Source organism: Opisthorchis viverrini (genome assembly GCF_000715545.1).
Source record: "Opisthorchis viverrini unplaced genomic scaffold opera_v5_131, whole genome shotgun sequence".
Taxonomy (NCBI): Eukaryota; Metazoa; Platyhelminthes; class Trematoda; order Opisthorchiida; family Opisthorchiidae; genus Opisthorchis; species Opisthorchis viverrini.
In genome coordinates, this window is record NW_008751784.1 from 765906 (window position 1) to 778258 (window position 12353).

At 46.2% G+C, this 12353-nt stretch overlaps 1 protein-coding gene across 1 annotated transcript in view; it reads left to right on the forward strand.

The window, feature by feature from the left end:
* T265_13987 (hypothetical protein) overlaps positions 1 to 12353 on the forward strand; it is a gene marked incomplete at both ends in the record, with an annotated part of 26259 nt that extends 13906 nt beyond the window's left edge. The window contains 2 exons of the mRNA XM_009171516.1: positions 6805 to 7041; positions 12245 to 12353. Coding sequence (XP_009169780.1) covers positions 6805 to 7041; positions 12245 to 12352 — 345 coding nt within the window. The remainder of the gene's footprint in view (positions 1 to 6804; positions 7042 to 12244) is intronic.

Here is a 12353-nt window from a genome sequence, read left to right on the forward strand (position 1 = left end):
CAAAGCTTATTGGTGCTATATGAAACGAAGAGGAGTTTCCTGTAAAATAGGGCATGTCGATAGTTATACCTGTCTTCAAAAAGGCAACGCGGACGCTGTGTGAAAACCACAGTGGCATCGAAGATGCTCTCTGGTCTTATCCTTCGAAGGTTGGCTGAACGCAGGGAGGGAAGGATCTGTGAAAACCAAGCTGGGTTCCGTCCTTCAAGAGGATGCATCGATCACATCTTCATTCTCCGACGGATTCTGGAAAAGCGAAACATCTTCCAGCAACCAACGACGGTTGTGTTTCTCGGTGTGAAAGCTATTTTGACTCTTTGGATCGTCGGCCACCTAGGCAGTGTCTGTAGAACACAATAATTCTTGACCCTCCTGTACGCCAACTCCCTTGGCCGTGTGCAGGTCTACGGGAAGCTCTCTTATGAGTTCGCTATATCAAGCGGTGTCATAAAGGACTGTCCTCTTTCATCTTTCTCCTTCAACTTCGTCACTGATATGATTATGGAAGACTCATTATCAGCCTCTAATGCCTGTGGGGTGGAAGTGCTTCAGGGGCGTCTGCTCACAGATATGGAGTACGCAGACACCATAGCTCTTCTTGGATCTTGGTAATACAAATTTCAAATAATCTAAATAATTCTGCCTCACGGTTCGGCATGCGCTTCACACCGATGCAGTGTAAAGTGCTACTGCAAGACAGGGATGGGGGGCTCGAACCCTATCCTCATACTAACGGATGAGCCTCTGAAGGTAGTAGGTTAGCTTGTTTGTTGTAATGCGTCGAATGAAATCTGGAATAAATAACTCACTCTCGACGGATGAACTGATCACACTGCATCGGTTTCACTGGCTTGGCGTATGCCAGTCGACCGACTTCGAAAGGTTCTTTCCGCACAACCACGTAAAGGTTAGAAACGGGCCAGAGGCGGTCAAACAATGACTTGGCAACGAAGTACACGAGCCATAACCAACAAACTCAGCTGCGCTGGTCATTGCCGTTTTCCTGGATGGGGACCTCGAGACAGGCTAAATCAATGGTTCGAGACATTGTCAGAGATGGCTCAGTCGCGCCCTCAGTGGCGCTCATGCATCCAAGCTATTGCCTTGAATGCATTGCCGCCTTCCCAATTCTTCCACTAACAGCCCACCGACAGCGCTGCATTTACGCACCAATTTATCGGCTTCCGCCTCCAATGGACAGCTATCTAACTCACCCACCCCCAAATCACCGGTGAGCGAAACTGTGACAGCTAAAACCACTGTACGATAAGTTCGCGCTTCTTTCAGCTGATAACGATTACGATGATGATGCATGGGTGTAAGTACCGAAACCCATTATTTTTTAGAGAATCTTACTAGATAGCCCTATCAATAGAATGGAGTGCGCTTTTGATATCTATGGGATTCGGGTTTGTTCGGTCGGAGTCCGACATGTGCCCTAAGTAGGTAATGCTTTTGGGTATGGATCAATCATCAAGGAAGTTCAGTTCAGTTTATTGGCTATAAACCATGTACCAAGGTCGCTTCATTTCCAGCTGCTACACTTCGGTCGGCGGATTATTGGGGACTACGTTAACCAAACGCGTTTCCAGGTGTGGCATGCATCCCGTGGATCTTTCGTACGAACGGGGATTATGGTAGCCAGCCCTAGTCGGGGGAATCCACCTGGTCATCCAAAGGTTTTCAACAGTGACGTCAGCGCATGCAGTAGCGTGAGCTCAAATAAAGCGAAAGTTTTCGTCTTGGGTCGAAGTTCTTTGGCTTTTTGGGCGGTGAATTACTCAAGATTTCGTATGCATTGGGGGGGATCCGGGCTCATCATCCACGGCAAAGTATTGATCAGGGAAGGTGAGAAAAGTATACAGGTCGCCAGTTTCCCGTGATTTCATCTGATTCAGAGGTTCATTTTTAGTCATCTCGTTTCACTTAAGCCACTTCTAAATAGTTGGGAACTTTATTTGACGTCTGCACTAATCGGCTTGTCGTCTCACACGAAGGCATGATTAGTCAATGTTGCATCATGACCTACGGTCCTGCAGCCGCGCTTCGACGAAAAACGAGGTTGAAGCCTGTCAGGGATAGTTTCTATGAGCACATGGTTCAGGCGGGTGTTGACTGTTGTCTATATGTGCAACTCCGACGGAGCGTCGACTCCCTAAGTCACTCTCATCAGCCTCTGATATGAACATTCGTGTCTTTAATCAACATCTTTATGTCTGCTTTGTGCCCTATGGATGAGTTCATTTAGATGATGGCGGAATTCGTATTTCACGATCTCTGAATAGGTGTAAATCAATGCACGGTCAATACAAATATAAATGTTTTCCGGATGTCCTGAAGTAAGCGGAAACCGCTTACTTGGTAGAAAGGCGTGAAAGAGATCACAGAGTGACGAGCCTTATGGCTGTACGGCAGTGAAGCATCAGTATCAACACTGATATTGTTGTCTTTGTTGATGGTGATGTTTTCAGGGCTTCTGCGATTTGAATGCGCCACTAACCGTTACAACGCAGATCCAGCACTATCTGTGATCCATAAAAGCGGATTCAGCAACCACATTGAGTGCAATGGCAACCCCGAATCGCCCAGCGCGCGTCATCCTGGAACGTGTAAGCGAAAAATGTGTGTGAACACCAGGTGATTGTAGTACAGCCACTCTCTAAGTATCCTAGTGCCCAACCTCGGAAGGCTATCAAACATCGATTTTGAGGAAAACCCGTCGTTTTGGGCAGTGCTGTACATGTAATGAACACATAACACTGGATTGTCGCTTTGAATGACATGTTGAAACTAGCTATAGCGCTGTTGTGTCGTTGTTTTGGTGCTATATAAATGAACTGCTATCTGTCCATTGCTACCACCCGTATAAAAATACTGTTATAGTGGAGTGTCAATGGGAATTTCTAATCTGAATTAGAGGATTGATTTCTGGACCCTCATCTTGACTTCTTAATTGAGGGATTTGACTAACAAAGCCGTGGAATGCATTACTGTGGTTGCGTCTTTCTGGAGGTTGATGACTAATGGTTGATTCTCGGGCCATCGTTCGACATTTCAGAGTGCGGTGAGTTTCATTGCTCCCTAGAGGTATGGTCAGACTTCTTTACTTGGGATCTGAATGACATACCCCATTTCCAGGGTTCTTATAAAGCAACAATTATCAATGATTTCTAGCACCTGTAAATCCCCGCTCCCTGCACTGCGGTATCTAGGTCTGCTATTCACAAGACAGCAGAATAAGTAGGTTTGGGCATTTATGGTTATTTTTACCACTGCAAGCAGCAACACCATTGCATACTTGTGCTGGACTGGATCGCCACGAAGTAACCGGTTTGTGTACCTCGGCGATACATTGAGCTATATTGGGGAGGGGCGGGTGTTCGCGCGACACTCGCAGTCTCTCATACCGGGTAGGTCAATTGTTAGAGGTCTGATGAACAGTCCCCTGGTCCTTCAGGTTGGGGGCTGGAACCTGTGTGACGACTTGTTCCGTGAAAACGGCAATGTGTTTGCGTTTCTCGCCAAATATCTCTGCCTCGCCGTCAGGCTTTTGAGCCAGAGGCTTCAGTTGGTGATCCTAATCGTCATTCTGTCTAGGTGTGGGCGCCCTGGTAGTATCCCAGCCCGCATACAACCATAAGTTGTACATGTACAAATAAACTCGTACGGCATCGAAGCATCAGTTTTGACTACCGATGTCAAGCTGTCGATGATGATGACCTACACTCCACTATCATGCAGTAACACTGTCTTGTTTTACGAGATTGTTATTGTGAACGGCCTCACTTCTAGCTCAGCACAAGTTTTCTGGTGCACTTACAATCCCAAACACCTAGTCATGGAAATTGGATAAAGGTTGGTAGCTTAAGCGTTAGATTGTTTTCCGGTTGAGTGAAGGGATGATCACCCGGACTTCATCCTTGAAGGTGGATCGTATTAACCACATCAAGGCTCTTAGTTGTCGCCTCAGTTACCTTGTCCATCTACAGAATTTGTTCATCTTTCTTGTTTCTTCCTCTTATCAGTCCTCGGTTCATCGACACAACCACTGCATTCCCATCTCATTTTGCTTCATCAAATGTATCCGTTTGGTGATATCGTATTGAAAAGAAGTCGCAAGGTGGCCTTTTTATGTGGGTGGTTAGCATCCCTGTTCCATGAGCGCATATTGCGGATCCACTAATGCCGACTGACCCGAAATGTGATTGACTTATTTAACTCACGACAGCTATCCAGTTCTCAGTGCTCTTAGGTTTGCAGCGTTCGACCAACGAGTTCTTTTGGAAATATTACCGAGTCTAATTGGAACGTCAGCCAGTAGTAATGTAGCGAAGTAATTCACACAGGAGAACCTAATTGCACTGTTCAGACCAAACTCAGTTCTCCACAAGCTGTTTAGCTACGTGACGGACGTGTTGATATGCTGTAGGAAGTCTGCTTTCACTGCTCCATTGGGTAAGATGGCACAACTCAGGTGATAACTGCCACGATAAAATGGTTCGGCTTGACTACTACCATATTGCTATGGGCTACTCTGAGTGGAACACTTCCTCAACGTTCAACCATGTAAGGCGGGTCAAACAGACTCACTACCCACTTACTGCTAGAACTCGCATACTGAAACGGTCTGGGGGCAAATCTTTATTTACGCTAGGAATGTAAGATATCTGTATTTAGGGGAACAGCGACCCGACCCTCCCTTGTAGGAAGGCCGGCTACAATAGATCGGTTCTAACAACCGTGTACTGGTCGCCTAGCAGTTGGCCGTGACCGGTTGGTAACTATCTAACGGCCGAAAAATCTTTTCAACATCCTGATGTGACCTCAGACAGCTATGTTGAGCAGCAGCCTCAGAATTCAGACACTTTTGTTTTCTGCTCTGTGTCATCGGTTGTACCGAATCCAAGTGGATCAGATCACTGAGTCGTTCGCTCTCTATCGAGTCCCCTAGAATGCCCGTGCAAACCGCTGCCTTGCGGTTCAAAACATTGGGTTAGAAGCTGAAAGAACTCTCAGATAAAACCGTGCAATAGTGTGTCAAAATTTTAATAGTTTCAGTGATTCTATTGGTTGTTGATCAGTTGGCAGCTGATCTGTTCATCAGGCTTGACGATTGGTTTGCAAACTTTTCGTCACCATGCATGGAGATGTCAGTGTTCGGCCTGGTGGATAATTCCTCTGCCTCTGCTTGCGTTCTTGTAGCATATGAAGAGCGCTTAAAACTTGCAGTCCGTTTAGTTGAGGGTTTATCAGCGCGTAATCAGATTGGTTCGTTTGGAATTTCGGCTGCTTTATGGTTTAGTTTGAGTGCCTCCACTTCTGCCGTTTTGTCTCCTTACACCGATTAGCCCGTCTGTTCTTCCTGTGTTGCGTCGCAAAAGTCTTCGGGAGCTCCGGCCGCTAGTAATAGTGCGGGTGATTTAGAATTTTGCCGCCGAATCCGTCGTGCTCCATATCGTACAATAACCGGGCGGGTTAGGGGAGGCCAGTGTCGGTGGAGAAATTTGTGAAAAAGACGGATTCACAACTTATTCGCAAAAACTTTCTCCGCAGAGATGACTCGAACGCTTTGAACGGGAGCTTAAGCAGTGTTTTACAACAGGGCCCCGAAGATAGCCGTACAGTTGAATAAAATATGAACCTTAATTGTTCATTAAAAGGGGGATTGAAGCGCGAAATGTTCCCCCTTGAAGTTGGTTGGTTGTCTTCACCTCTTTACAAAAATGATAGGGGAGCTTCGGTAACATACCGAAAAGAACTCTGCTACACGATATGAGCAAAATTGGGGAGCTCTGCAACTATTCGAATTTCCAAAAAGTATACAAACACTGCGAACGCCATCGCTGCCTCATTGAGTGAATACTCAGAGTAACTGGTTCGCGGCATCGCGTCGACTTCCAGGGCGAGGTTGGTAGATCTCAATTATATGGACGTAATTGCTAGGCTAGCATACTTCTAGGTAGGAGTTTGAATAATGTACAACTCGGCCACGGGTAGCTGGTCATCTGTGTGGTTATTCCGCAGTTGGACTGTGTAAAGCACCACTTAGTCGCACAGCTCACGCCACGTGATCTTTTGTGACCTGGATTATACTTACTTCCCACAAAGATGGAAACTCGTTAAATGCAGGTGGCACACACCACCGTGCTGGGGCCGAGATCAGGAACACTGATCTTACTCGGCTTCTGATACCTTCATTGTTTCTGTCCGGGTTTTGACCACTCAACAAGAGCTCAACACTCTTGCTACCGGTGGCCTGAACACTTCGATAAGGGACTCAAGGACTTATCTTATTTGCAATCTGATCAACAGACTACTAAGCCAAATGCATGGGAAAGTCAGATCATGTTTCAAGACACCCCAGAATCCTGCTGGAAATTTCATATTATTCGCGTTGGTCCAGTAACAAGCTTTCTGAGGATGGACGCTGCTAATCTTGCCTTTGTACAGCGGTTTTTCACAAGTGTTTATGCTTAATCATATCGGGGTGCTAACTCTCCTTTGACAGCGACAGTTGTCATTAAATTGGGAGAACACATTTAGACCTCAGATAGTGTGTTCAGCATTTTTCTCACTTTCGTGTGTTGCTATCTGCTCAGAGTGCTTGAATTTCGCCCACTACCACAGGTTACTAGCTCCAACACCTTCCTTTCTGATGATGTTTTTCTGTTGCAACTCTTGAGATTTTAGTTGGCCGGAAATTATACCGCAGTGTTGATGCATTGGATGATTATTACTAGGTAGTGATTTATTTCTGTACATTGATCTTCAACTTCAAACCATATGTTCTCATTGTTTCGACAGCCCGATTCTTCGGACATCGCACCCACATCTATCGCAGCCCAAGATGCATGGATTTCCGGCCTCCCCATAAATCCCCCGATGGTCCACAGCTTGGCCTGTTCTGCCTCTGGTGACTTTGTAGCCGCAGGTCTGGAGAAAAGTACCATTGAGTTGTTTTCTGGTGACGGAAAGCGCCTCTCTCACAGAGAATCCCTCTACGGCCATCGTCGTGCCGTGTCTGCACTACATTTCATTGGGGTAGGCTTTCCTTCCTCTTTGATGAGCGCATTTTAACCCTCAATTCAAAAGATTCCATTTTCTTCAGTTTGGTGTTCAGCTGTTTTGCTATCACACCGATTCTCCTGTTCGCCCCTTGCCGGTTCGCGTTTTGTATAGACATGAGTGTTGTGCGCTGACCGACCGACCACATTCGATATGCGCCTAAATGTTGGTTCTGCTTAATCGTGAACAGGGCCTACAACATTCGAAGAAAGTTGTCCGCCATCTGCTACCCGCTTCTACTCGGTTTGTGTATGATACCCTGCTAGTTTCAAATTTCATTTCAGTATTCAGTTTTTTAAGTCGAATAAGAAATGAACTGAACTATAGCGGGAGACGACTGAGATGTCGGTCGTTTGAACCTCTACCCCTTGTTTAATCTCGGATTTGCGGTTCCTTAAGGGATGTGTTGCCCACTGTAAACATGCAACGGCTGAAGTGCTTCGACTGGGAGATCCGGGGCTACACCTACACGATGAGTCCCGGAAGAGGAGGAACCTGGTAGTGGGTTTTCGCGGGTTTACTCGACTTCATGAGCAGTATTGGCACTTGATTTTACCTCACCATCTTGATCCTAGCAACTTTGTATGTCTGCTTTCGTAAGGTTGATAGAAATGGATCGTCGCCAACATCAATGACAACAATACACCAGTTCGTAACGCTGATGTTCGACGTGCGATGTGAGAGAAGAGTTGGTTCTACTACAAGGAGCTCGAAACACTGTCGATTGCTAATGTAGCCTACTGGATTTGCCTGTTTGCTTCGCTGTGGCTTTCACTGACGAAATATCCGGATATCGCTGTGCAATCCATTTCCGTCCCGCCCATTTTGAGTTTCATCTAGTGGGCTGGTTGCCGTGTCCATCTGTGTAAGCAGTTCATTGAGATTACATTAGTTTTCGTCGTATTGGTACATCTGCCAAAGGAACTTACAGTTGCTACCGGAATCCGAATACCGGTTGTGTTCTTAACTGTATTAGGTTTCGTGGAAAATGTACACAACATTGGACAATCTCTACCTGCTGGCTGGTTTGGAACCTGTCAGTTTTTGGTTGTCAGAAACTAGGCTTCGGTAATTGTCCACTGATGAACCACCGATAATCCACTTTGATGTTGCTACATCATCATCGGCAGCATGACGTCAGTGTTCAACACCGATGCTTCGCTGTTGTACAACCATGGTTTATTTGAAAGCCTTTTGTGAAGAAAATAATAAAGATGGATGAGGAAGGAACTTATTGATATCTTACTACAGTCATTCTGAGGTGCCTACATCTCCAGAACCCGACCTCTGCCTCTCGACTTCCCCTGTCCAGGCTTAGGCAACCTTGCAGTATCTCAGCCCTCTTGCTTCCTTTGTGGCATGGCAGCTAGGCACCGAAAGGGTGCTACAGCCGAACGATTTTTTCACACCTCTAGACACTCATTCAGGCAATCTGGATAGGATGCCATAGAATGCCATTAGCTTCGATTGGTAGCCATATCATGCAGCGTCTCCAACTACGCGCATTGGGAATCTCGCGGTCCCCATCCTGGAAGGCGAGTGGCATTGACAGCACCCAAATGTTTCATAATCTCTTCCATATTCCTCTGTCAGGTGGCCAATGTTTTACCAGCTCTGCTTCTGCCACTCTCTTCGGCAAACAATGGTTCGGCATGCGCAATACATGGCCTAACCACCACGGCTTTTGGTGCTGACATATTCTTCAATGGAAGTGCCTGTTGTACAATCGAAAACTCGCTTTCTAATTGCCTCGTTGCGGCTTCTGCGACACCAAGCCACACAAGCTTTGTTTCTGAGACAGCGATTGTCGAGCACCTGAAGAACAGGCAAAGTCTCGCAGCCGTAGAACAAAACATTCCGCACTGTAGCCTGATACACATCCCTTGAATTTCGGGGATACAAAGCCTTGACGCCATAGGTGTATCAACTTGGCAGACGCAACCCGGGTCTTGCGGATTCGTGAATTGAACTCACCTGTCACACCACAATCCGAACTACAATTTCCGTGGTACGTGAAACGCTCCACGACTTGAGCGTCTTCCCCTGAACTGTAAGTGTGGTGTTCGGTGACTGCATGACCTTGTACTTTGTGAGTGCGAATTGCATATCAAAGGCCGGGATGACTTTGTCCAGTTCACCCGAAAACACCTGCGCCTTCTCCTCTTCGAAGACGAAAACGATTTCGTAAGCATATTCCAGATCGACGAGGTCGCGTCAGTGGCTACTTGAACACGAAGACTTCGGAGACCTCCCAGTGTTTGTCTCATGATTCCATCGATCACGAAGTTAAATAGGAATAAAGAAAGTGTACATCCCTGACGGACACTGCGTTATGTACGGAAGCCTTTGGAGAGCTCGACGTATACTCTCATACGTCCGTAACTTCGAGAATACAAAGAGCTTATGTTCAGTTGGTGAACGGTTTTTGGAAGTGGGTAGCGGCCACCAGTCGTTTCTCAGTAGTACCGGTTCTAGATACAATGGGTGCGGTTTTGCTACATGGTATCCATGCACTGTTCCAGTGATCACTTTTAATGCCCTCTATGTTGGATCACAACCACAAGGTTTGGATTTAAAAGCTTTGCTGTAATTTCCCGGAAACCAATATCTTCAATTGCCTATTTTGTTCGGCAACTGTGCTGCGATAAACGACCATGCTTGATTTGGTTAAACACTTTCAATCGTGTGTTGTTTCGCTGAATTATTTCCTTAATCATCTTTGCTTATGCTAAATATCTGTTAAAATCTGGTAGTATCTCGGCCCTAGTGCTTCCTTCGGGTGGCGTGGCAGCTAGGCACCAGAAGGGTGTTACAGGTGACCGGTTTCTTAAAACCTGTGACGTTCACAATTACTACCAACATCGCGTCCTCTCACTACAGATATATTTAGCCTCAACTCACAGGTGATTTATTTCGAACTAATGGGTGAATTGCTTTGTGGCGTTTGAATTTTCGGGTAGATACACCAACTGTAGTTTTCTTTTTCGTTATTAGGTCCTAGTCGACTATGTATGTGCCGTCATCAGTCTGCTTTTTAACACCACCCGATAATTCATCGGTGGTGACTGCAACAACTAAAATCACGAGGTCGTCTGATGAGAAACCACATGATTGGTGCACGCATACCGCACAAGCTAAAATTTACACCCAAGAGAACGGATCTAGACAATGTGACGAAGGTTATAGGAGTACTTGCTCTTTTTATGCAATGCTAGTGATCATCCAGTTGCCTACAACAAGCCCACTGCTCTATGTTTTACCGTTTATGAAAAAGCGGGCTGAATTCTTTCTAGTAGCTCGTTCAAGTTGTCTCAGATCACGGTGCGCGACGCTAACGTGGTGATATTCTCAAGTGCCATGGAAGAAATCAACCAAGCAGTTAGACAATGAAAGATAACCTCAAAATTCAGGAATTTAGTAGAATATTTCAATTCACTGTGGGTCGTGGGATGATTTTAAAATCAGTCCGCCATACTATCCTGTCACCCATTGTTACCAAAGCCATCAAAGATGGTGGTCTAAAGACCGTCCGGTCCTGGCATCTTGTCACGTTTCAGTACAGATATTTGGTACTTTATTTCTTCTTCCGACGGGCGATCAAGGTTTGCATTCCATTCGCCCGTATGCGCTATTACCAGAGGCTATGTTGCAGAAGGCCAGCTGAACTGTTCTTCGAAGTGCTCGGCCCATCTTTCCGGTTGACGTGCTTGCGAGTGAATTATTGAGCCGTCTTTTTCACTTATCGTTTCACTGACCGTTGTTCTCCCAGGCCTGGTCAATCGTGTCAGTTGATATAGGGCACGGGTGTTTCCCGTAGCAAAAGCCTTCCCATCTCCCGAGCTTTCGATGTCCACTGACGCTCTTGGTCTTTCCTTGGGACCTTCACTACTTGGCGTTTGAGGGATTTGCGTGCGCGGTCGTGCTCGTTGCCTGCTGCTATGGATTCCCTGGCATCAATCATAACTAGCGATCTCTACGACATCCAGTGGTCTTGTGGTCGAATTGGAGAAGTCGTACAGACAGCACTGAACGCCACTAATATAGTTCTTTTCACATTTTGCCACGCTTCATACACATTCTCATCGCCACCCCAGTATTGGTTTACTGTGGAGAGTTTCAGGGCTAGCTCGGATCGATACTGTTGAGATATGGTAGTTCTTCGTAGATGGTGGATTAGGATGCTTCTTGCTGGCTTGCGATGTTCTGAGGGGAAACGAACTGTCAGGCGTGCAAACACCATGGTGTAATCGGACTCAAGTGCTGTGCTCCCGGGGGACCAGCAGTCTTGAATTGTGGCTTTCTGCTGTTGGCTGATGACCACGTGGTTCAACTGGGCCGATGGTTGATTTGAATTTGGGGATTATGTGAATCGAATATTTATGCTAATGTCTCGTACAGGCCAGAAATTGTTGATGTTCAGGACACAACTGGAGGAGTTGCTTTCTGTTGCCTGTGAGGCAAACGTCGACCCCGAACCGACTGCTCAAATGTTATTTCATGGAGCTCAGACGACCTACTTGCGTATTCGAATCGCCCGCAAGGATCGCATTATCAGTGCTCCTTGCTTGGCAAATGATCCTGAATAATAATAAGTAATAACGAATAGAAAGGAAATTGAAGTTATATTTGGTTTATGTGACCTGGAAAACGGTTCCATAGACTGCCTCTGTGTGTTTGTTTCCGAATTTGGGAAAGTCAGTCGTGCGTCCATAAATTCTGGTGGGAAGTGGCTTGAATCGCCGTTAAGAATCCACACAAGCTTGTTGTAATTTGTTCAACTGGCCAGTCAAGATAAGGGATGGAAGTTGGGCAGGATAAAATACCGCCGTGTTCTGGTGGGTCTTTTTTGCTGACGACATTGTACAAGCTCTAGTTCAATTCGGTCGTGCATAAACACTTGTTTCTCCTTACACGAATTCACTATAACTTAACAGTAGTTCAGAATGGGCTGTTGATGAGTGTATCAAAACCGCCTCGCAGGGTCGGACTGTTCGGTCCTGGAGTGAGATGTATTACCTGTGTTCCATGTTATGATCCGTTGTAATATTGTCATTTTTTCTCTGTGCCATATCTATATGAGCGCCGTCTAGCCCTAGTACTGCTCCTGTGACCACCAAACACGTCACTATTCACCTTAATTTCGTTTTCTAAAGTCTACTGACTCCAATTCCCGTTACAGGATAGTCACCTCGTTTCTGGTGGTAATGACTACCGTTTGTTCGTGTGGACGCTCGGGGTTGATGTGGACGGGCGTGAACTGTTACACGACGCCAAGGTTAACGCCATTG